General features: G+C 53.0%; 2 protein-coding genes across 2 annotated transcripts; one reads left to right on the top strand and one right to left on the bottom strand.

The window, feature by feature from the left end:
- Window positions 1–555: 555 nt before the first annotated feature.
- Window positions 556–16,509, bottom strand: Tmem38a (transmembrane protein 38A). Its single transcript, XM_059244688.1, has 5 exons — window positions 16,325–16,509; window positions 6,707–6,863; window positions 6,333–6,517; window positions 4,372–4,459; window positions 556–1,303 (listed from the first exon to the last, which is right to left on the bottom strand). The coding sequence occupies exons 1-5, from the start codon at window positions 16,446–16,448 to the stop codon at window positions 1,174–1,176; spliced, it is 684 nt and encodes a 227-aa protein (XP_059100671.1). The 5' UTR covers window positions 16,449–16,509; the 3' UTR covers window positions 556–1,173.
- Window positions 16,510–17,568: 1,059 nt separating this feature from the next.
- Window positions 17,569–22,778, top strand: Smim7 (small integral membrane protein 7). The gene is made up of 5 exons (XM_059244760.1): window positions 17,569–17,657; window positions 17,746–17,787; window positions 18,660–18,712; window positions 22,172–22,262; window positions 22,726–22,778. The coding sequence occupies exons 1-5, from the start codon at window positions 17,632–17,634 to the stop codon at window positions 22,739–22,741; spliced, it is 228 nt and encodes a 75-aa protein (XP_059100743.1). The 5' UTR covers window positions 17,569–17,631; the 3' UTR covers window positions 22,742–22,778.
- The last annotated feature ends 2,186 nt before the right edge of the window (window positions 22,779–24,964 follow it).

The raw sequence follows: 24,964 nt of genomic DNA, 5'->3' as shown, positions 1-24,964 counted from the left end.
GAACACCTGAAGGGGAGCCCAAGAAACACAGTGATGGGGGAGAGAGCAAAGGAGCCATGAGAAAGGAGTGGGCCAGCCCCAGCCCTCTGCTTCCCACACCTCCAAGTTCAGGAGCCCCCTTCCTGGAGTCTAGAGAGACTCCCGGTGTCCAAGCCTGGATAGTCCAGGGATGCTGGGACCAGTGGTCACCCACCCCAACAGGACCTCCCAACACCTGCACTTGGGTGTTACATTTTGTTGTTGTTGAGTGAGAGTATCATTGTAGCCCAGGCTAGCCTCCTACTTACTGTATCGCCATGTAGGGCCATGAGAGATAGGTATCTCATTCCATCATGTGGGAATATAGAGGGTGTCAATCATCTGAAGCTGGGAAGAGTCCCTCGCAGAATCCCACCCCTGCTGCCACGGTACCCCACCCCCACCGTCCTGGCCATCACCCTCCAGAACTCTGAACAATGATTTCATCTTCTCTCCCTCCCTTCTTCCCCTCACACTCTGCCCTCTTTTCTCTTCCATTCTCTCTCCACACTTGTTTTGTTTGCTTGCTTTTAATTTGTGTTATATTTTGACACAGGGTCTTATGTAGCCCAGGCTGGTCCCAAACTTGCTGTGTAGCTGAAGATGACCTTGAACTCCTGATCCTGGGCCCATTTCCCTCCCACAGGGCCTGGGGTGGGGTAGGGGTGTTGTTTTGGTCTTATGAGATAGAATGTCACTATGTAACCCTAGCTAGCCTGGAACTTACTACATAGCCCAGGCTGGCCTCAAACTCATGTCGATCCTCCTGCCTCAGCCTCCATATCTGGGCTCATCCCTTTTCCAAGGCTATGTTCTTCTCCAGGGATGGACCATACCTAGGCAGGCCCGTCTATGCTTGGGGAGCTAGGGACAACATTCTCCAGCCCTGCGGAAGGACAGGGAAGGCCCAAGCCCCTTCTGGGTGTTTGATCAGTTACAGTGGACCCTACGGGTCACACTCACAGTGACTTCCAGCTCCCTGTCCCATGGCCTCCCATACAGGCCACCAGCACCCCCAGCCTACACCCCCAAGGCCCATTCTCTTCCTCAGCCCTCATCCCTCAACCTCCCAATGAATTTCTCCCGTCTATCTCATGTGGACCCTGTACCCTGGGGGTGTCCGAGTTCCCGCACCCCATCTCAGGGGCGTGGAGGTCACATGCTTACCTTACACGACACCATGAACATGGTGAAGACGAAGATGAGGCTGGCCTTGGACACGGGGAGCCAGCGGGTCTGCTGCAGGGTGAACAGGACGGCTCCGTACAGGCTGGCCTTGGTGGGGCTGCGGGGGTAAGACATGGGTCATGTGGCCCACTCTCAGTCTAGGCTGCATTTAAAGCTCAGCAGAGGTGCGGCTGGCCAGGAAGCACCGGGCTGTCTTCCCCAGCAGGCGACTGACTGGTGCCTGCTTGCCAGAGAGCATTTTAGTTCATGTTGGGTTGGGAAGTTACAATCTGAGCTCACGTAAGAGAACAGCTAGGGGGTCTCAGGATGACGGAAGGTGGGGAGTTTGGGGTGGAGGCTATGCTAGGGGGAAGAACTCAGCCAGTGAGGAATTCACAGGGTGGTGACATGCGGTCAGGGAAATAAAAAAGTCTGTGACCAGATCAGGGTGCCAGTCATTTTAGCCTTTTCTCTATGGCGAGCCCTGACTTCCAAAGGTTGTAAAATAAAAGGCTTCTCTCTCCTGAGTCCCCAGGGCTCTTATTATGAAGTGAGGGCCACCGTTCCTGACAGAAAGTCCTACTGTCACTGGAGCTGAGTTACTACTGTCCCTCCTGACCCACACCCTTCTCCTGCTCCCACCCTGGTGTCTCGCTGCCTCTGTCAATCACCCGTGTAAACAACCTTAGGAAGCTGATTTCTCCTTCCACCACGTAGGGCCTAGGGACTGAACTCTTACCACCAGGCTTGGCAGCAAGCTCCTTTACCCACTGAGCCATCTCGCAGGCCCTCTCCTTATTTTTGAGGCAGTCTCTCACTCCCCCACCCTGGAGTCTACCGGTGTTGCTAGGTGGGCTGGCAGGGGGCCCGGGGGACACTGTCTGTCTTCCCAGCTGTGGTTCGAATGAAAATGGCCCCATTCTGATCCCCATTGGGTGGTGCAGTCTGGGGAGGTTGAGGAAGTATAGCTTTGGGGGAGGAAGTGCTGGGGCTGGCTTTGAGATCTGAGGGCCTCGCTTGCCACTCAAGATGCGTGCCCTGAGCTCCTGCTCTGGCCGCCACAACTGCTGCTTGTCACCAGGTCTCCCGCCACGACAGACTCAGCCCTCTGGAACCTAAGCTCAGATGAACGGCGTGGTCGTGGTGTTTTGTGCCGGCATCTGTAGACTAGCTAAGACACCGGCACCGGGTGACAGGTGACAGGTGACAGGTGTGCTGCCCACCTGGCTTCTTACACCAGTACTGGGGTGACGGATGGTGTAGGTGACGGACCCTGATAATGGTGAATCTTTTTTTTTTAAAGACTTACTTATTTATTATGTATACAACATTCTGCCTGCATGTATCCTTGCATGCCAGAAGAGGGCACCAGATCTCATTACAGATGGTTGTGAGCCACCATGTGGGTGCTGGGAATTGAACTCAGGACCTCTGGAAGAGCAGTCAGTACTCTTAACCTCTGAGCCATCTCTCCAGCCCCGAATCCTTTTTTTTTTTTTTTTTCCCAAGACAGGTTCTCACTGTGTAGCTCTGGCTGGCTGGAACTCACAGAGATCCTCCTGCCTCTGCCTCCCAGTGCTGGGATTAAAGGAGTTCACCACTTTGCCTGGATTGGTAATGGTGACTCTTGTCAATTTGACAGGACCTAAAAATCAGCCTGGCAGTGGTGGCACATGCCTTTAATTCTAGCACTCCAGAGGCAGAGGCAGACGGATCTCTGAGAGTTCGAGGCCAGCCCGGTCTACAGAGTGAGTTCCAGGACAGTCAGGGCTACACAGAGAAACCCTGTCTCGGAAAACAAAACAAAACAAAACAAAACAAAACAAAAAACAGGCGGCGGTGGTGCACGCCTTTAATCCCAGCACTCAGGAGGCAGAGCCAGGTGGATCTCTGTGAGTTCGAGGCCAGCCTGGTCTACAGAGCAAGATCCAGGACAGGCACAAAAACTACACAGAGAAACCCTGTCTCGAAAAACAACAACAACAACAACAACAACAAACAAACAAACAGAAAAACAAAAAAAAAAAAAAATCAACCCAGAGGCAAATCTCTGGGAGGGATTATCTAGGTTAGGTCAACAGAGGGGAAGAGCCCTGCAGAGCGTGGGTGGCCCCAGTGCACTGTCTGGGACTGGATATGGAGAAGCCAGCTGAGCGGCACTCCTCCGTGGGGGTGGGATATGAACTGCTGCCTCACGCTGGACTTTGATGCCTGCCCTGCCTTGGCAGACTGAACCCCTGAACTGCAAGCCTAAGCCGCTGGCTCCTGAATTGCTCCTGTCTGTCAAGCATGGTGTCACAGCAATAAGAAAAGCCACGGAGGCACTGCTAAGCCCTTGAACGCTGGGTGTGGAGAGTGCTGTGGCCGCCTGTCGCCTCACATAATCATGTGATCTTGGTGGCTGCGGGGTTTGGGTGCTGCCGTGGGTCGCATCTGCTCAGCAGGTACTGGAGGCTAAGGCCACCATGCACAAGGCTAAGGAGGCATATGGGAGAAGAAAACCCCCGGGCAGTGAGTAGGGGTGCTGGCATGGCGGAGAGAGGTGAGCCCTGCAGGCTGCCGCCCCAACGCTAAAGAAATGGGGGTTGGGGAGACGACTCCGCAGCCAGCTGGGCAGCGAGCCTGGGCATGTCAAGGACTGGGGGGGTTGACTGAGAGACCCTGCCTCAAAGAATGTGGTGGGGAAGCAACTGAGGATGATCCCAGCACAACCGAGGTCTCTACATGTGCCCCTCACACACACGTCCACATGTCCACATACATACACACCACAGACACACAAGAAAACGGAGAAGAGAACAAATGAGTGAATGAAAGAAAAAAAGGGTGTATTAGGTCCAATGCAGCAGTCCTGCAAGGGGTATAAATGTTATGTGGCTCTGCCCACCATTTCCTTGGCCCTCCATACCACACGGAGTGTCTGCCCACAGCCTCCACTCTGCTCCATTTCCTCGCTTCCCACTCACATTCTGCATCCTGGCCATGCACTTTTCTAACCCGGCAACTGGCAGCAATGCTAGGCTCTGGAATGAGGGTCTTTTGTAGCCAGAAAACTCCTACTCACTCTTCAAAACCCCAGTCAACTATCACTTCTTTGCAGAAGTTCTTCCTGTCCTCACCCCAGCAGTATCTCCAGATGATTAACAGCGCAGGGTCAGGCCAGGAGGGAGAGGCCAGGGTACTCACAAGGACATGTGCAGGATTTCATTGGTCTCTGGCTTCCAGACTCCTCGAAGCAGCTGCTCCAGGTTGGACAGGAGGGCGACACCAGAGCCTGTGGGGCAGGGCACTGCTGAGCTGGCTGCACACCCTCATTCCCGGCTCCCTTCTAGCCAGTTTCCAAGGAAACAAAGGCCCTTCTCGGGGTTGGGGACTTAGCTCAGTGGTAGAGCACTTGCCTAGCAAGGCCCTGGCTTCAGTCCTCAGCTCCGGGGAAAAACAAAAAAAAGGCCTTCTCTTCACGGGGAATATCTATTACAGGCGGGGAGGACCATCCATTACAGGCGGGGAGGACCATCCATTACAGGCGGGGAGGACCATCCATTACAGGCAGGGAGGATCATCCATTACAGGTGGGGAGGATCATCCATTACAGGAAGGGAGGACCATCCATTACAGGCGGGGAGGATTATCCATTACAGGTGGGGAGGATCATCCATTACAGGTGAGGAGGATCATCCATTACAGGTGGGGAGGACCATCCATTACAGGCGGGGAGGACCATCCATTACAGGCGGGGAGGACCATCCATTACAGGCGGGGAGGATCATCCATTACAGGCGGGGAAGAAAATCCATTACAGGCGGGGAGGACTATCCATTACAGGTGGGGAAGACCATCCATTACAGGTGAGGAGGACCATCCATTACAGGTGGGGAGGACCATCCATTACAGGTGGGGAGGATCATCCATTACAGGCGGGGAGGATCATCCATTACAGGCGGGGAAGAAAATCCATTACAGGCGGGGAGGACCATCCATTACAGGCAGGGAGGACCATCCATTACAGGTGGGGAGGATCATCCATTACAGATGGAGAAGAAAATCCATTACAGGTGGGGAGGACCATCCATTACAGGCGGGGAGGACCATCCATTACAGGTGAGGAGGAGTGTTCATTACAGGTGGGGAGGATCATCCATTATAGGTTGGGAAATGAGGCTTGCAACAAAGCCTTCCCAGGTTCACACGGCACAGTCAGGACAAACCAGCAAGAAGCAATTGGATGTGTCCCCTCCTTCAAGGGACTGTCTTGAGTCTCACCAGGACTCCTAGTCCTCCCTGGCTCAGCCTCACGAACGCTGGGATGACAGGAGCCCGTCCCCACGCCCAGCCAGCTGCTGTGATCTTATTTATTGAAAAAAATTAATAATTCTTTTTTTATAATTTTACTATTTGTCTGTTTGTTTGTGTAAGGGGGTGTCAGCATGCCACAGCTCTAATGTAGAGGTCAGAGGATAACTCATGGAGTGAGTTCTCTCCTTCCACCCTGTGGGATCCAAGGATTGAACGCAGCTCATTTGGTGGTAATCATCGTTACCTACGGAGCCATCCTGCCAGCTCCTACAAATGTTTTAAAATTACATTTATCTAGGTATGGTGGTGTACACCTTTAACCAGCTCTTGGGAGGCAGAGACAGGAAGATGTCTGAGTTCAAGGCCAGCCTGGTCTACATAAGGAACTCCAAGCCAGCCAGGGCTACACTGAGAGAGACTGTCTGAAAAAAAATGTTACATTTTATTTATACTGTTTGTGGTAGTGGGGAGTGTGTCCTCGTGCATGCACACACCAGGACACGTGTGTGTGGAGGTCAGAGGACAACTTGCAAAAGTTGGTTCTATCCGTCCACTATGTGGGTTCTGGGGATCGAACTCAGGTCATCAGGTTCGGCTTCAAGCGCTCCTCCCCGCTAAGCCATCTTGCCGGCCCCTATTATCATTCATCGTTATTGTGTATGGTGTGTATGGTGTCCATGTGGTGGGCATTGAACAACTTGTGGGAATCGGTTCTCTCCTGTGTGGGCCGCAGGGATCAAACTTAGGTCACCAGACTTTTGCCGCAAGCTCCTTTACCCACTGAGCCATCTCATTGGACCCCTGTGGTGATTTTTTTTTTTTTTTATCTTCCTCATCATAATTCCGCTTACCTTTGACCCACCCGGTGGCGATCATGATGAACCATCCGTGGTGGTAATGGTGGTGTGCGTGATGGATGCCCACGGCAATCTTTCGGACCCTCACCACCTCCTTCATAGCCACAAAGATGAGTTTCACCGGCAGGAAGCAGACGCATTTGTAGAAGAGGTCCAAGGGACAGAAGAAAATCAAGTACCTTTGAGGACAGAAGGCCTATGGTCAGGGGGAAGGGCAGCCCAGTGGGAAATCCAGAGGAGGGCAGTGGGGATGCTGGTGCTGTGCAGATTGCGACTGGGGTCTTTGCCCCTTCAACCTCCCCCTTCCCTGGTGCTGGAGTCCCCCCTTGACCCCAGGCTCAGCCTTTCTGGGGCCTCCAGGTGCTTACCACACCGCAGAGGCCAGCAGGATACTGGAGCTGTTGCTGAAGTAGTCGATGATGGGCTCCCCGAGGAGCAGGTCGGCCAGGATGTAACTCCCGAAACAGTGCAACATGGCACACAGCCAGGACGCCACCGGGTGGCGCCGCGACAGCTCCACAGCTCCTGCGAGGCACACGAATTCTTGTGGTCACTGGAAGAGGTGACCACAGGAGCATGCCATACCTGCACGCATGCTGCCCTTTTTAACTCCCTGGGTGCTGAAGATTAAACCCAGAGCTTCCCATGCGCTCATCGGGCGCTGGGATGGAAGCCTGCTGTATGCTGAATGTGAGCTCTGCCACTAAGGTCGGGAAGAGGCAGTGGCGATTCACCTGTGCCCGTTGAGGAAGCGATCTTAGGTCTCAGACGGGCTCAGGCATTTATAGGAAAAACTCATTTAGTCTCATCAGGGGCCACTAGGCTGGTAAAGGAGCTTGCCACCAAGACTGATGAGCTGCATTCCATCCCAGGACTTACGTGGTGGAGGGAGACCTGACTCCCTGAGCACACAAAAATAAAAGCAGCCCAGTATGGTGGCCACAACTTAGGCAGATCTGTGAGTTCAAGGCCAGCCTGGTCTACAGAGTGAGTTCCAGGACAGCCAGGGCTACACAGAGAAACCCTGTCTCAAATAAGTAAACAAATGAATAAATAAATAATTATAATATTTATAAATCTCCAGAGTCTTTGTTAATGGTTAGGCTCCATCTTTATGTTAATATTGTCCCCAAGTCATAAGGCCACCACTGGGCATCTCCTGGTGTACCTGCTTATCATGAGGCGCCTTCCCTCTCCGACCAGTTTCATTTGGGGGGAACATCTTTAGGACAAAGCTGTCACTCAGTAGCTGGATGCTCCACCGACAAGGGCCCTTGTTACTGTTTGGATGCACCTGACCCCCACGGTTCACAGATTGGAAAACTGGTCCCCAAGGTGTTAGGGTTAGAGGTTAGAGGGGGTGCCAATGGTAGCCTGCTGGAGTTTTGTCCCTGGGAGAATGCGGTTTTAAAGGCACAGCAGGGCTGGGACTGAGTTGGTAGAGAGCTTGTAGCCCCGTGAGTAAGCACCTGCCTAGCGCGCTGGAAGCCCTGGGTTCCACCCATAGCACCACATAAACTCATTGTGGTTGATGCAGGCAAGAGGGGAAACAGGAGAATTGTAAGTTTAAGGTTATCCCTCGCTACAGGGGACATTCTAGGCTAGCCTGGGGTACATGAGACCCTGTCTCAAAGAATGAGAAAAGGAACCCTGGCCAGGGTGGCCCTGAATTGGTGGCTGCTGGTCTTTACCACTCTGCTTTTCCCATGAGTATCTACTGCACTGGTGTGTTCCACAAGCCCAAACAGGGAAATCCCCTTCTAAACTTTCAGGCTTCAGACCTGAGCCAATCCAACCTTTAGTTTCCTCCAGGGCTGGGTGGAGCCCAGGGCTGTGGTGGTATTGTGTTCCCCAAAATATTGTGTACCCTAATAAACTTATCTGGGGTCAGAGACAGAACAGCCACTAGATACAAAGGCTAGAAAATGGTGGCACTCACACTTTTAATCCTAGCATTCCAGAGGCAGAAATCCCTCTGGATCTCTGTGAGTTCAAGGCCACATTGGAAACGGCCAGGCTTGGTGACACATGCCTTTAATCCCAGAGCATGGTGGTAGAAAGCAGAAAGATATATAAGGCGTAAGGACCAGGAACTAGAAGCATTTGGCTGGTTAAGCTTTTAGGTTTTGAGCAGCACAGTTCAGCTGAGAGCCATTCGGATATGAGGACACAGAGGCTTCCAGTCTGAGGAAACAAGACCAGCTGAGAAGTTGGCCAGGTGAGGTTAGCTGTGCCTTGTTCCGTCTCTCTGATCTTCCAGTGTTCACTCCAATACTTGGCTCTGGGTTTTTTATTAATAAAGACTCTTTAGGATTCCTGCTACACAGGGCTTCCCACTGAGCCACAGCCTCGGCCCCCAAACCTCTTTTCTCTTCATCAGTAAAAAGATCTGTATATTGTTAGCACAGTGGAACTCAGTGAGATGGCTCTGTGTAGATCAATTGCCTCCAAGCCTGATGACCTGAGTCCAATCCAGAACCCACACGGTAGAGAACCGACTTCCCAGTTGTCATTGGACTACACTTACCTCCTATGGCACGTGCTCTCCACACTCACGCACAAACACATACACACATATAATAAATAAGTTCAAAACAAACAAATACCACCCTCAAAAAACGCCACTCAGTGTGGACATGGCATGGTAAATGATGCAGTCTTTAACTAATGGCCTCAAATAGCAACCAGGGCAGGGGAGATGCTGTGCAAGTGTGAGGACTGGAATTCAGATCCTTAGAACCCATGAGACCCAGACGCTGTGAGGTGGCTCAGCAGGAACAGGCCTCAGTCCTGAGCTGGATTATGGGACACCCATGGTGGGAGGAATGAGCCGAGTCCCGCACCTTGTTCTCTGGGTCATGTATGAAACAAGTGTGCATGCATGCACACAAACACACACATCCATGGACTCTAAAGAACACACAAAACAACCAGCCTTGTCAAGTGCCCCGCTATGTACTTATAATCTCAGCTACTTGGGACACAAAGAGAGGAGGGGAAAGAGGAAAAAGAGGGAAGGGGAGGAGAGAGGAGGGGGAGGGAGGGAGGGAGGGGAAAGAACATCTATTTAAAGCACTGCTTCCCCAGCAGTGATCCCAGGAGCAGCTGGTAAGTCCACAGGGCCACGGCCGCTGAAATGCTCCCTCCTGCCTGCAGAAACAGACACTCGCATGTGCTTCTAAAAATAGCTGCCAGGGGCAGTCTGATTCCAGGGTGTTTCTTGTGCCCTTTGGGACCACCCCAGAGACAGTGCTGAAGGGGAGGGGCTGGGGTTTCAGTGTACGACACCGTGGTAAACAAGCAACAGCCTTTGCTTCATTAGTACCTCCTCTAGAAAGTCCCGTGTCCCCTTCCGGCCTGAGCAAGTGTCTGCCACCAGCCTCCAGCCAGCCACTTTCTTTGGTTGTCAAAAGGCAGAGGGATGAGTTTATATAGCTCTCAAGATGTAATGGTTCACCCCGTTATCTTTATTTGTTTTTAAAAGATTTATTTTATGTGTAAGAGTGTTTGCCTGCATGTGTGTCTGTCTGCGCATCACACGGTGCAGTACCTGCCGAGGCCTGAAGAGGGCGTGAGGTCCCTTGGAGCTGGAGTCACAGATGGTTGTGTGGGACCCTGGATCCTTAGCAAGAGCAGCCTAAGTACGCCTAACTGCGGAGCCACAGCTCCAGCCCTGTTTTTGTATTTATTTTGACATGGCACCTCACTCTAATCCAGGCTAGCCTTTAATTTGCCATCCTCCTGCCTCAGCCTCTCCACTGCTGAGATGAGAGGCTTCAGTCACTCAGAATCTGGAGAAGCCCAGCCTCCCTGGCTCTATCAAAGGTTGCCTACCAGGACTAAAAGAAATTGTTTAGCCCTTAGCAATTATGCCAGAGATATTCCTGGGCCTAGAATGAAACTGAAATATCTGCGGGGTGGAAATTTCACACACTAGTCTTAAATCCACCCACCCGATCTCCAGGAACAGCCTAGCAGTAGCACCCCTGCCTAGAATCCCAGTGAGGGGCTGGGGGCGTGGCTCAAGGTTGGGGCCCCACCTAAAATCCCCAGTGAGGGGCTGGGGGCGTGGCTCAGGGGTGGAGCCCTGCCTAGAATCCCCAGTAAGGGGCTGGGGGCGTGGCTCAAGGGTGGGGCCCCACCTAAAATCCCCAGTGAGGGGCTGGGGGCGTGGCTCAGGGGTGGAGCCCTGCCTAGAACCCCCAGTAAGGGGCTGGGGCGTGGCTCAGGGGTGGGGCCCCTGCCTAGGATCCCCAGTGAGGGGCTGAGGGCGTGGCTCAGGGGTGGAGCCCTGCCTAGAAACCCCAGGGAGGGGCTGGGGGCGTGGCTCAGGGGTGGAGCCCCGCCTAGAATCCCCAGTGAGGGGCTGGGGCGTGGCTCAGGGGTGGGGCCCCTGCCTAGAATCCCCAGTGAGGGCCTGGGGGCGTGGCTCAGGGGTGGGGCCCCTGCCTAGGATCCCCAGTGAGGGGCTGAGGGCGTGGCTCGGTTGAAGATCCCTGTCCAGAATCCCCCAGTGTCTCCTTCCGATACTGAAGATTAATGGTGGGGGAGGTCTGTGGGGAAAATAGAAATTGCCTTCTTTGTCTTTTTTTGGTGTTAGGCCTTGCCCACGCTTAGTGTAGCGTATCTCAGGAGCCATAGCCAAAGTCCCAAAATTTTGTACTTTTCAGCTTAATTTTGTTGTGACCCTAAAGCTGGCCTAAAAAACAAAACAAACAAACAAACAAACAAACAAAACCCGTGGCCTCTTAATTAGTGCTGTAGTTCAGGGGGCAGAGGAGCGGTCTAGCATGCCTGAAGCCCTGTATTCTATCACCCGCAAAACAGGACACAGGCGTGGTGGCATAGGGCTGGATTCACAGCACTCAGGATTCAAGAGGATCATGAGTTTGAGGCCAGCCTGGGCTACATAGTGAGACAAAAAAAAAAAAAAACAACAAACAAACAAACAAAAAAACGGAGTCTGTTACTGTTGGGCATGTCTGTAGTCCCCGCACTTGGGAGATGGAGGCAGAAGAATCAGGAGTTGGAGGTCATCTTTAGCTGCATAGCAAGTTTTAGTCCAGCCTGAGCTACATAAGACCAGTTTAGTTCAAACAACTGAAGATTGGTGCCAAGGGCATAGCTCCGTTGGTAAAGTGCTTTCCTAAGAGGCACACAGCCTTGGGTTCCATCTGCAGCACATGGGGTGTGGTGAGGGACACCTGTCATCCCAGCACAGGGGTGGGGGTGGGGTGAGTCCTCCTACAAGCAGCCCTGACCTATTTTAGTTCCTCCCTCCTAGAAACCCCATCCCCTTAAGTGGATCAAGCTCTTCTGGGCAGTTCTGGTTCAGCCCAGTGTCCTGCATCTCTAAGCACTCTGAGCTTTCTTGCAAAAGAACTCTCTGGAAAGCCTGGCCCAGAAAACACCAGTACCCCCATGTTCTTCTAGAGCTTTCCAAATGAATGGAACCACTTCTTACAGACGCCTAAGATGCCCCAAATCCAGATCTCCATATCAACAGACTATGTGCCAGTAGCCAGCAGAGGGCAACCGGGTCATTTTACCAGAGCCCAAGTCACAGATCGGCAAGGGGAAATGCGTGGAGGCGACGGGGCCAGTTTGTCGGTTGAGTTAGTCCAGGCAGACTGGCCCCACCTCAGATGCCCTCACTTGTCCCTTTTGTTTCGTGTATGTATGTGTGAGTATTGAGCATGCGTGTTTGAATGGGCAGGGGGACGACACAGTGTATATGCAGGGGCTTTGTGCACATGTGTGTCTGTGCACATAGGTGTGTATCTGTGCACATAGGTGTGTGTCTGTACACATATGTGTGTCTGTGCACATGTGTCTGTGCACATATGTGTGTGTCTGTACACATATGTGTCTCTGTGCACTGTGTGTCTGTGCACATGGAGCCAGCTTGTCCTGAGGACCCAGTCTCTGCCTCCCGAATAACTCACCATCTTTTTTCTTTTATTGTTTGGTGGGAGTGGTGGCGGGTGCGGAGGTGTCAAGACAGGATCTCACTACACAGCTCTGGCTGTCCTGGAACTCACTATGTAGACCAGGCTGGCTGGCCTCAGGCTTACAGAGCTCTGCTTGCTTTTCTATCCTGAGTGTTGGGTCCGCAGGCTGACCTGAAGTTGCCCTATCCTGGAACTGCTTTGGTGTGCGCCACCGGTTGAGAAAGAGGCCTGATATGTATGTAGCCCAGGCTGGCCTACGCTAAGGCTCAGTCTTGTTTGCCGAAATGACAGGTATGTGTTGCCTGGCAGCTCACCAGCCCCCTTGCTTTCCTAAGGGAAGGGTGAAGAGAGTTCTCGCAGCCTAGTCCATTATTCTGGGAGTCACAGGAACCTGGGTATGAGTCTAAGTCCCCTGGGACTTGCAGGCTCACTGCGTATTAATCATATTAGTTTGCTTCAGTCCTCTACCTCCTGTTCCCCAAACTTCGAAGGAGTCATACCAGGCAGATGTCACGAAGCACACACAGGGGTGGGGGTGGGGGAATGGGCATGAAATACAAGCATGCACATATTCTGATTAAACTGGTCTGGGTTTATTTGGTTATTTGGTTTTGGAGTCTGGAGATGGAATCCAGGGTCTCCTGTGTGCTCAGCAGGAGCTCTACCAACAAGCCACCTTTCAGCCCCACATTAGGGGATTCTAGTTTGTCACTCTACCGCTGAGCCATGTCCCCAGCCCCACAAAGGGGGGTCCTAGGCAGGGGTTCTACCCACATTGCTATTCCTTTAAAAATCCTTATTTTGGACTGGGGTGATATCTCAGCAGGCAAAGACTCCTACTGCCAATTCTGACAACCTGAGTTCGATCCCCGGGACCCACATAGTAGGACAGAAACAGCTCCTCAAGTCGACAAACTGTCTTCTCACCTCCACATATATGCTGGGTACACACAAAATAAATAAAAATTAATTTTGGTGGTGCCCAGCACTCAAGAGGCAGAGGCAGATGGATTTCTGAATTCGAGGACAGCCTAGTCAAAAGAGTGAGTTTCAGGACATCCAGGGCTACACAGAGAAACCCTGTCTCAAAAAGTAAATAAATAAATAAAACAAAACTATATAAATATATATTTCCCCCCTGAGGGCCAGCAAGATGGCTTACTGGGTAACAACACTTGCCACCAGGTTGACAGACAGCCTGAGTTCAATCCCTGGGATCCACATGGTCGAAGAAGAGACCCGAAACCTGCATTTGTCCTCTTACCTCCCCACATGTGCAACGGTAGTACTCCACACACACAATAAATAAACAAATAAAATGTAATAATAAAAAGTTTAACACAACTTTATTTTGAGACAGGATCTGGCTCAGTTGTCCAGGCTGGCCTTGAGTTTGCCTCTGCTTCTTGAGTGGGTGGGATAACAGGTGGGCATCACTGCACCAGGCTGAGGTCAAGTTTTACCATGTCGGGCCTCAAACTCAGAGATCCACCTGCCTCTGCCTCCCAAGTGCTGGCATTGAAAGTGTGCACCACCAAGCCCGGGTGGAAATGGACTTTTAAAGGCACTAGAAATCTGATGTGCAGCGAGGGTTGAGAAACCAATGAAGTTGTAAAGCATAGAACCAAAACCTTCTGGAACATTCTGACCCCACACTTGCAACACAGACGGTTTACTGTGGAACCCCTGCAGAAGTATTCAGACAAGAATGGACATGGATCACATCTAGAATTCGAGCCCAGGGACGGCTGAAGAAAGGGTCATTGAGTTGGAGTCTAGCCTGGGCTACACAGTGGACCCTGTTTTGTTTGTTTGCTTTTGGCTTTTTGTTTTGTTTTGTTATTCGAGACAGGGTTTCTCTGTGTAGCCCTGGCTGTCTTGGAACTCACTTTGTAGACCAGGCTGTCCTTAAACTCACTGAGATCCACCTGCCTCTGCCTCCCAAGTGCTGGGATTAAAGGCGTGCACCACTACCACCCAGCCCTTGTTCTGTTTTATTAAATAGGGGTTGACAAGATGGTTCAGAGGTAACAGCACTTGCTACCTAGTGACAACCTGACTTCGGTCCCCACAACCCATGTAAAGTGTAAGGCAAGAGCTGCTCCACAAAGTTGTCCTCTGCCTGCATGCTCTCTGCGGCATGTCTGTGCACACACTGATGATGACGATGATAACTGAAAATATTTTAAAACGCAAATAAAATAAAGGGGGGCAGTGATTGCTCTTTGGGTAAAGATACTTGCTGCCAAGCCTTGAGTTCAATCGCCACATCCCACACTGGAAGGAGGACAGCTGTCATTGTCCTCTGCCCTCCACATGCACACCTTGGCACATCCCCACCACCACCACCACCACACACACCACCACACACAATAAATAAATGAAAAGAGTTAAAAATACTGAATCCCTCCCCCCATTTTCAGCACACTTCTTTCTAAGTCCATCCTAGGGGGCTCCCTCCTCCTCATGGTGGATCTTGGGGATGTGCTGGGTTGCACAGAAGCCACCAGGAACCCTTCCCCAGATGGTAAACCCAGTTTCTCCAAACAAAAGCACAAATGAGAACTTTGCCTTGCAAAGCCAGGACTCTCCAGAGCAGCTTTTAGAGAGACAGACTCTTGCTGGTGGTGCACAGGGAAGAAAAACACAACAGGATGCCTGATGAGTCACGCCAAGCCCCTTCCATAAGAGCATGTATTTATGCTTGTAAGGACACGTGTACACATTCACCTAAGAAAGCTCTGGAAAAGGATCCTTGTGAAGTTAACAGGAACACTTTTTATTTTTAAGCTTGATTTTTTTTTCCCACTTTGTGGGCCATCTCGAAGGCCCCTCATTTTTAATAAACATAGCAGGCTATTTTTGTCACCTCAAAAAGAATTAATTTACATATCCACCCACGAAGGGTCCTAAACTTTCTTGGAAGGAAATGATTCTGTCCCTCAAACTTGCAGGTTCAGTAGAATAAAACTACAGGAGACCAATACGACACAGTTGCTTACACTGAACATGTGTAAAAATAGAACACTCCAGGGAGACATTGTTTATTTATTTATTTTTGAGATAGTCCGTAGTCGAACTGGCCAAGAACTCACCATGTAGTCCTGGCTGTCCTGGAATTAGCTTTCCTATCCCCCTGCCTCTACGTCCTGAGTTCTGGGGTTATCGGTGTGAGCTACATTTGTCCTCATTAAAACAGAATGGTTGGAGGAGGGGCGGGGGAGCAGCGAGATGATGGCTCTGCTGCCGAAGGAGCCTGTCCACAGTTCTGACCACCAGAGTTCCATCGGAGGACCCACATGATGACCGCAAAAAACGACTCCTGCAAATCGTCCTCTGACCTCCACACATGCCCACAACACACACATAAATACAAGTAATTGATTGCTTTTTAAATCAAGGCTTGACTCTTGAGAGCAGGCTGACCTAAAGTTGCCCTATCCTGGAACCGCTTCGGCTCCCTAAGAGGGAAGGCTCCCAGGCCAGAGCTGGCCCAGCCCACAAACGGGAAGGGAGGGAAGAAGAGGATGCCAAAAGATGCAGCGCAGAGGGGACACCGGTGTCACTTTCCCCGAACCTGATCGCAGCCCCCAGCACGGCCAGTCCTTATATAGTCACTCGGCAGTCACTCCAAGGGCGTGAAGGGAGGTCATGGCAGCTGGCGTGCAGAACATCTGACCTCGCCCGGGCAGAGGCGACCCTTGCTTGCGACCTTCGCTACCATCAGTGCCCCTTGCCCAAGTTCAAGTTCACCAAGCTTTGCTCTAACCTGACTCCTGGCCTTTCCCCACCCCCACCCCCACCCCCACAGCACCTGTCCTCCCTACAGTAAGCAAGCGCTCTCCTCTCCTTCCCTCCCACCCATCTGCCCCCTTTCCACAGCTCCTCCATCCCCGGGGTTCCCTCCTCCACCTGCGCGCCCGCGCGTGGGAAGACTCTGCCTCCTCCCCTATCCAGCCCCAGGATCAGCCCTGCCTCCTCCAAGCCTCCATCATCAAGGCAAGGGCAACCTCTCTCCTGGAAGCCCCTACTCACCTGGCTCATACTTCAGGTAAATGATGGAGACGATGAAGTAGCTGAGGTCGAAGACTGGGAAGAGCGGCACCCGCGAGAAGCTGAGCGCTAGCTCTCCCAGGCTTAGCGCTGATATCAGGTCCATGGCGCTGGCCGGTGCCTCCCCGGCCCCTGGCCGCCCCGTGCGTCCCGCCGCCCGCCGCCGGGCGTCTGAGCCCCCGCCACTGAGCCCGCCCCGCTGTCAGGCACCGCCCCGGCCCGGCCCCGGGGAGAGGAGGGGCGATGAGGCCGCCCGGCCCCACAGAGCGCAAGGCGCGGGGCCGCAGGGATGCCTGAGCTCCGTTGGGCGCAGCCAAGGAAGGGGTCCGCACGCTGCATCCAGCCCACTCAAGCGGGACTCCCGTCCTTGTACAGCTGCCTTGTTAGGACCCTGTCTCTTCTCCGTGGGAACAGCCTAATCAGGTCCCCTGTTACCCCCGGGATCCCAGTCAATCAGGATCCCCGCCCTCCGCAGACCTCAGCCAAGAATTTCACGTTTTATTCTTGAGGATCCCGTCACTTCAAGGGGATGTGCAAGTCAGAACCCCGGCCTCCCACGAGGCAACTTCAACCCAAACCCTCATGTCCTGTTTGGTCTGTTCGGTGAGAATCTCGTCTTTCCAAGAGGCTCCACGAGTCGGAAGAGCCCTCTTCTGTGGACTCCAGCCCAGACCCTGGTGTCCCATGGGGTCCACTGAGTTAGGGACCCATAGGTGTCCCATTAGGTCCCATAGGTCCTTCGGGAGGCCCTCCATCCACCCTCTGTGGACCCCAGCCCAGGCCTCATGTTCTGTAAGGTCTGTCCGATCAGGACCGTCGTTCTCCACGGGACCACACGAGTCAGAACTGGAAGGCCCGTGGGGTACAACCCAGGCAAGGGGACACCCTGACCCACACACTATGCACTCTGAGCCGGGGTCGCAGCCCTCCGTGGGGCCCCATAGGGGCCCTTTTAGAGTACAGTCATCCGTAGCGCCCGTATCCAAGGAGCCCACTACGCTGCATTCCGTCTCCGGGGCGGCTCAGGGGTCAAGGGCACAATTTCCTTGTAGACGCGGAACCGGCCGCCCAGTCAGCGCCGGAGCAGAATCTACAGCCGGGGATAAGCCTCAGCGCGCAACACCGCGCATGCGCGCGCACCCCAAGCTCCGCCCCATGGGTGTCGTCACGCCCCACCCTCCCTCGGCGAACCCCGTCAATGTTGATTCGGTATTGGTCGCCTTGTGTGATTCTTCCCGCCCTCCTCACAGCTTCCGTTTCCGGTTCTGGCGCCCGCTTCGGCTGTAAGGATGATCGGAGACATCCTGCTGTTTGGGTAATGAGAGTGAGGGGTGTCAGAGGCTGGGAAGTGACAGCCGGGCGGGGCGGGGGTGGCCATAGTGACCGTAACTATCCCTCCACAGGACGCTGCTGATGAACGCCGGGGCTGTCCTCAACTTTAAACTGTGAGTAGGCCGCGCTGGGCGGCGTCCCCACATTCAGGCTCCGCCCACGCCTTAGGTCACGGCTGGCCCCGCCCCGAGCGTGGGCCCCGCCCCGAGCGTGGGCCCCGCCCCGAGCGTGGGCCCCGCCCCTCGGGCCTTCCCTCTGGCCACGCCTCCGCGCTGCCTCCCAAGGCCTTGACAGTTCCGCACCGCCCTTGGGACTTTAAATCTGTACTCTCTAGGCCTGAAGATGGCTCAGCGGGTCAAGGCGCGTGGCCCCAAGCCTGACTACAAGTTCGATTCCCGGAGCCTGCGTGGTAGAAGAGGAGAACCGACTCCTGTGGGTTGTCCTTTGACCTCCACACAAGTGCTGTAGCATGGCACACTCGTTCCTCTCACTCACAAATTAATATTAAAACAAAAAATCTGCACCCTCTGGGGCTGGAGAGATGGCTCAGAGGTTAAGAGCACTGACTGCTCTTCCAGAGGTCCTGAGTTCAATTCCCAGCAACCACATGGTGGCTCACAACCATCTGTAACGAGATCTGGTGCCCTCTTCTGGCTTGCAGTCATACATGCAGACAGAACACTGTATACATAATAAATAAATAAATCTTAAAAAAAAAAAAAGATTGAAACAAAAAAAAAAAAAAAAAAAAAATCTGCACCCTCTGTACCTGGGGTGTCCTGCTTGCACCTCCGAAGAGCCTCAGGCTCATCCCTCAAGAATGCATCCATAGTGGCCACTCTGATGACCACGGGCTGTACACCCAGTTGTGACAGACTAGGCTGGTTGGTAGTGTCCCTGAGAGGGGTTTATCACTGCCCCAGGTCAGGAGACCCAGTGGTGGTTATGTTCCACTCGAGTGGGTGTCATCTGCTGTTCTTAATAGGAAAAAGAAGGACACACAAGGCTTCGGGGAGGAATCGAGGGAACCCAGCACAGGTAAGCATGTCTTCCATGTCGTCCTGCCTTCCACACCTGCACAGTCTGATTCCTGCTCCCTGTTCGCTTTCACCAGCCTGCGCTTTTCTGTCGTCTTCCTTTTGTTGTTGAGAGTGGTCTGGTGGAGCCACGAGTGGCCTCCTAAGTGTTGGAGTGACAGGAGTGTCCACCGTATTGCCAGCCACTGAGCTGGCCGCTCTGACGGTGTGAGTAAGAGAAAGTGGTCCTGCCCCGTGGGAGGGTGGTGCTGCAGAAGCACAGGTTGATGGGGCGTGGCAGAGGCCCTTTCGGTGGCCAGTGCCGTCATGATGGAGCATTGCCTGAGGTTGATAGGAGCAAGAGGCAAGAGTCAGGGTTGGAAACTGGGTTTTCCTTTTCTTTTTCTCGTGTGTCCTGGGCTGGTCTCAATTTTACTTGTAACCTAAAGTAGCCTCAAGCTTTTGGTCCTGCCTGTACATCCTGAGTGCTGGGGTTACAGGTCCGTGTCACTGCTGCTGGTTATCGGGTGCTAGAAATGGAGCCCAGGGTTCAATGCATGCTGGGCAAGCACCATTCATCTTCCCACCTACCCTCCCACCCACCCTCCTATCTACCCACCCCAATTGATCCTCCCTCCTATTCACCCATCCGTCTACTCATGCGTCCATTTGTCTGTCTTCCATCCATCACTGTGAAGCTGCATCTCCCCTTCCCTCCATGGGTGGGCTGTATCAGGCCCTGGGGCTGCGCTTTGCTGGTCTGAACCCGAGTTGTAGTGACAGGGAGTTTGGACACGAGCTCAGGAATGGTCAGACTGTGGTTGACAGCAGTGGAGTAACGGGCACCTGGACTGCATCTGGAGCCTCTGCCTCCCCAGCATGCTGTCCTCCCCGCGGCCCCTCCTGCCTACCCTGTCTGGCACCCGTGCCCTAAGAGCAGGATTCTACTTTTGTGTGTGTGTAAGGGAGCACTTGTGTCCTGTCATGCAGAGGACCGCTGCAGAAGTCCGTTCTCTCTTTCTGTCGTGTGGGTCCTGGGCATCGCACTCAGGTCGTCAGGCTTGGTGACGAGCGCTCCTCTTCCCGTCAAGCCGTCTCGCAGGCCCCAGTGGCTGGCTGTTTGTTTTTGTCTTTGGTAAATTTTTTGTTTTGTTTTTCGAGACAGGGTTTCTCTATGTAGTCCTGGCTGTCCTGGATCTTACTCTGTAGCCCAGGCTGGCCTCGAACTCACAGAGATCCGCCTGCCTCTGCCTCCTGAGTGCTGAGATTAAAGGCGTGCACCACCACCGGCCAGCTGTCTTTCATAACTTTAAAATATTTATTTATTTGTGTGGTGGGGTTCACGTATAGAGGTCAGAAGACATCTCGTAGTGGGTCTTTTTCCAGTGGGGTGCTAGGGACTGAACTCGGGTTCCAGGTTTGGTAGCATGTGCCTTTACCCACTAAGCCATCTCACCTCTGTGGCTGCATTTTACATGAGCCAGGCCCTGGCCCATCGTCCCAGCCGTGCGTTCACACAGGAGGATGTGAGAGCTCGGGGACCAGCCAGAGCACTCTTGCAGGAGGGAGGAGCCAAGTTTGCTGCCCCCACCCTTTCCAGCTGCTGGGTTCCCTCTGTGGGTGCACTTGCAGTCACTTCTCCCCCCAGCACCCAGGCCTTCCCACCAGCTGCCCCAGAGGCTCGACAGACACATGTCCCAGATGTCCTGGAGCATCTCTGGACAGGTGTACATGTCTTGTTCTCCTTGTGTGTCTGAACTGAGGAACCATGAGCTGGCCCACTGGGACCATCCTGTTTGGGAAGAGCAGTCTTTCTTCTTTTTTAAAGTGCGCGCGCGCGCGCACACACACACACACACACACACACACACACACACACACCCCGGTGCTGTGGCCCTGTGTGGAGCTCAGGTGAAAACTGGAATCTCTCCTTTCTGCTTTTATGTGGGTCCCTCCTATGGTTGACATCTGGTCACCAGGCTGGCATTTAAGCACCTTGAGCCACTGAGCCACCCCAACAGCCTGACACAAGGATTTGGGCTTTGCTCCCTGGTACTTTCCTGTCCCTGTCGCAGTGGTGCGATAGACAGACGGTACTGTAGACAGACAGATGGTGTTGCTGGCTGCTAAGCAGGTGCCGTGGTAACGCCTGCACTCAGTGAGAGGAGTGGGTGCACAGGCCAAGGGTGGCAGGTGGCTGCCAACAGTTCCAGCTTTGCATTGCATGCCAGCTGTTCACGGATAGCCCCTGCCTACAGGTGCTGCCCTGGGGTCACCCTTATAGATCACCTAATCACTAGTTATTTTGATTCTGGAGAAACGAGGGTGATTGACTTCAGACTTGGAAGAAGGTTCTAAAAGTCAGTCTGTAGACTCACTTTGTTTCGATTTTTTTGAGGCAATATCTCACATAGCCCAGGTTACGCTCAAACTTGGCAGTCCTGGTGAGTGCTAGAGTTACAGACAGGTGCCAACATGCCTGGGTTGATTGCCATTTTTGTGTCTCACAAACATGCTTTTGGTATTTTTCCCCCATTTGAAACGTGAAAACAGTGAGTTGAGTGTGGTGGCACACACCTGTCAGCCCAGTGCTTAGAGAGAAGATTCAGGAGGATCAGGACTTCAAGGTCATCCTCAGCTACAGAGTGAGTTCAAGACTACCCTGAGCTACATGATAACCCTGTCTCCAAAACAAAGGAAAGCAAAACAAAATCCTGCAAAATCAGGACAGGAGATGGGCATCTGTGATCTTAGCTGGTGGAAGGCAATTCAGGCAGCTCCCAGCCAGCCTCTGCCCTGTAGTGAGACCCAGTCTCAAAAACCAATTTACAGAGGCTGCTGAGATTGCCCAGCCAGCAAAGGCAGTTGCTACCAGTCCAGACAGCATGAGTTCAATCCTCAGGTCCCCCATCATAGGAGAGAATTGACCCTTGCAGTCTGTCCTCTGACTTGAACATGCCCTGCTGTATAAAAAAGAAGTCAACATTATAGCCGGATGGTGGTGGTGGCTCCCAGTCTCAGCACTTGGGAGGCAGAGGCAGGCGGGTAGCTGTGAGTTTGAGACCAGCCTGGTCTACAGGCGAGTTCCAGGACCTCTCATACCACACTGAGAAACCATGTCTTGAAAAACCTAAATAAGCTGGGCGGTGGTGGCACACGGGCACCAGAGCCAGGTGGATCTCTTGTGAGTTCGGGGCCAGTCTGGTCTACAGAGTGAGATCCAGGACAGGCACCAAAACTACACAGAGAAAACGCTCTCTGGTGCTGGGTTCTGGGGCTCGTGCTGCCCTCTGCCCCATATCAGCCCAGAGCTGGCAAGTTCTCAGTCTAGCAAACCTGGGCCTGATAACTAGAGCCCATGTCCCAGGTCAGACTCTTACTGGACAGACTTAAGTCACGTGCCCTTTCCAGCACCAATCAGAGGTTTGGGGATTGGTGGTCCCGGTGATGGCCTTCTGAACCATGCTGTCTGGATTTACAGGAGACAACATCCGGGAGTTCTTACTGAGCCTGAGGTACTTCCGGATCTTCATCGCCCTGTGGAATGTGTTCATGATGCTCTGCATGATTGTGTGAGTCCCGCACTGCTTGGTGCTCACACACCTACTCCATTGGTGCTCATGACCTTTTAACAGTGTGTGTGTGTGTGTGTGTGTGTGTGTGTGTGTGTGTGTGTGTGTAGGTCAGAGGACAGCTTGTGGGAGTCAGTTCTCTCATCCATTATGTGGGTCTTGGGAATCCAACCCAGGTTGTCAAGCTTGACAGCAGGCACCTTTACCTGCTGAGTCCTCTTGAAATGAATCTAGGTGACGATCATGGAATATAATCCCCAACAGTGTGTTTGAGATAGTGCCTTGCTATGTAGCCCAGGCTAGCCAGTGCCTTGCTGTATAGGCCAGGCCGGTCTTGAGTGTGGTCCTGCTTGGCCTCCAGAGTGCTGGGATAGCCAGCACGCATCACCACACTCAGCGGTGTGCTAGGGTTACAGCAGCCACTTCCCATCCTCATGGCCATTTTCCTCCCTGACTTTTCCAGACTGTTCGGCTCTTGAGAACCCAGAGCTCACCTGCTGGACGTCGAGGCTCTGTGTCTGTTTCTGATGACTTCAAGAATGTTTCTCACCGGAAAACCAGAGACTTTCCCAGAAGGCTCAAACTCATCTGGGTGGAGAATGTCCACTTTCCAGCCACCTGACCCTCATCAGCTACAGTTCCACCTGTGCTCCCGGGTTCCAGGACAAGGTCATGCTCCCTTAGGAGAAGGACACACCTAATCGTTCACTTGTCCTGGCATCCCACCTCTCCCAGCATCTCCAGAAACCTGTCCTGGGCTGTTGGGTTGACTTGTCAGTGGTTGCTGTAGTTTGATTTGTACGGATTGTTCTTAATCGATGTGATCAGGCACTGATGCAGGGCTGGCTGTGACCGTGAGCAGCCTCTTCTGCACAGCAGGGTCCATGCTGGTAGATCTGACCGGGGCCAGTGGAGTCCTGCTTCCAAATGCTTCCCCACTATGACAGGGTCTACCTGGGGCAGCCAAAGTCACCCCAGGACTTGAAGGAGCAGGTCGCCTGCCGCTCTTTAGACCCTAAGCTGTTAGCCACAAAGGGTCTGGGTGACATGTTTGGCTTCTCTGGAAGAGGCCTCTGGAACAAGTTAGCTGACACTTTGCTGTGCTTCAAGCCGGTTATTAATAAAGTGACTTTGGGGCCACCCTCCATCATTGCTCAGTGACCGTGACTTTACTGCTGTGATGTTGGCAGAAGCCTGGCTCACACTGAACCTGGTCCTAGTGATTTGGCTTATTGCATTGGCAGAGAAACCCATTACTAGGGACTCAAAATACTTATCATCTAGTGCTGAAACCTGGAAGAGTTGGGCCTTCTCCGCTGGTCTCCAGTCACGTGGGCGTATTCTCTGATGGTCCCCCAGTGTGGGAAGCCACTCTCCTTTCCACCCTGCTTCTGCCACTCCAGACCAACTTCTGCTCACTAAGTCGCCCATTCCCAAACCAAAGCCTGTAAGAGATACAGGATCTCTTCTGAGTCTTTTGACCTCTTCTGGGTCAAAGGCTTCCAGATCACCTGCCAAGGTTGCTGCAGCACCAGGTGACTCCACCCCATTCCCAGAGCAGGGACAGCCCCTGCCCCTTGGGGTTCCTTTATGTGGGAGACCTTCTTCACAGAGGCAGTCCCACGCTACTTCCGGCTGTAGGTTTATAGAGCCAGACATGGTTCTGTACCCTCTGTTCTCCAGCTAAAGGCTTGTGGATGGGTACTTGCCGGTCCAAGTTTGGTTCCCAGACACTCTTGGGGTGACTTCTACAAAATGTATCCAAATTGGGCTGTCTCACACCATACGCTGGTTTGAGCACTCCCATCCGGGGTTATGACCTTTGCATCCCCCCCTTCCCTGTTCAGTGCTCACTACCTGCTTCTCATGTCTTCGCTCTAAGATGACCGCTCACTTAGTCATCTCCCGGTTTCCCAGTGCACTAACTGCCCTTCCTGCGGTTTTCTCTTAGTGGCACACCTTGGCAGGGCCCACCGAAGGGGTGCCCACTTGGCCCTGGCGCTTGGTCTGGTCGTGTGTGAATTCTTCCCATAACAGATCCTTCCCTTTGTCTGTCCCTGTTCACTCCCCTCCCCCAACAGCCTGGAGACCCACAGTTTAAGCTCCCGCGGCTGTATTCTCCACACGGCTCTGGCTCTTGTGGCCCGCAGACCTCATTTTCTCTCTCAACTTCCTCACTCCAAAAGAAGCTTTTATACCTATGGTTTCTACACTGTAAACTTTTTTTTTTTTTTTTCCAAGACAGGGTTTCTCTGTGTAGCTTTGTGCCTGTCCTGGATCTCGCTCTGTAGACCAGGCTGGCCTCGAACTCACAGAGATCCACCTGCCTCCGCCTCCCAAGTGCTGAGATTAAAGGCGTGCGCCACCACCACCCGGCTTATTTCAGGATTTTTAAGTTGGTCATCTGACGTGGTTTCCTGAGGAAACTTTTGTATGTCTTTCTGTTTAAAAAGCCCCGCCTATTCTGTGTGTATGGACAGATCTGTGCCTGTATGTTTCCTTCAGCTTCAGTCGGATGTGTGAATGTGTGGCCTCTGCACGCTTGTTTCTAACTGGTCTGGGATGTCCGGCTGTAAGTGTTCTGTGTGTAAACTGTTGAGTATTAACAAAGTTAGCTTAAAACTTGTAACTCCAAATTGGAACTGCTCTGGAAACAACAGGTAGTCTGCCACTACCTGCCAGCGATGTGGGCAGCCACCATT

This window comes from Peromyscus eremicus, chromosome 17, assembly GCF_949786415.1.
Source record: "Peromyscus eremicus chromosome 17, PerEre_H2_v1, whole genome shotgun sequence".
Classification (NCBI taxonomy): Eukaryota; Metazoa; Chordata; class Mammalia; order Rodentia; family Cricetidae; genus Peromyscus; species Peromyscus eremicus.
The sequence above is the reverse complement of the archived record's forward strand: the minus strand, read 5'-3'. Positions and strand labels throughout refer to the sequence as shown.

Bases quoted from the DNA above. Each gene is read 5' to 3' on its own strand.
- Tmem38a (XM_059244688.1), bottom strand. From the start codon at position 16,448: ATGGACCTGATATCAGCGCTAAGCCTGGGAGAGCTAGCGCTCAGCTTC. The intron at 6,518-6,706 runs GTAAGCACCTGG...CTGTCCTCAAAG, and splicing joins CTGCTGGCCTCTGCGGTGTG to GTACTTGATTTTCTTCTGTC. The intron at 4,460-6,332 runs GTAAGCGGAATT...CCTGCCCCACAG, and splicing joins CGCCACCGGGTGGGTCAAAG to GCTCTGGTGTCGCCCTCCTG.
- Smim7 (XM_059244760.1), top strand. From the start codon at position 17,632: ATGATCGGAGACATCCTGCTGTTTGG. The intron at 17,658-17,745 runs GTAATGAGAGTG...ATCCCTCCACAG, and splicing joins GGAGACATCCTGCTGTTTGG to GACGCTGCTGATGAACGCCG. The intron at 17,788-18,659 runs GTGAGTAGGCCG...TGTTCTTAATAG, and splicing joins GCTGTCCTCAACTTTAAACT to GAAAAAGAAGGACACACAAG.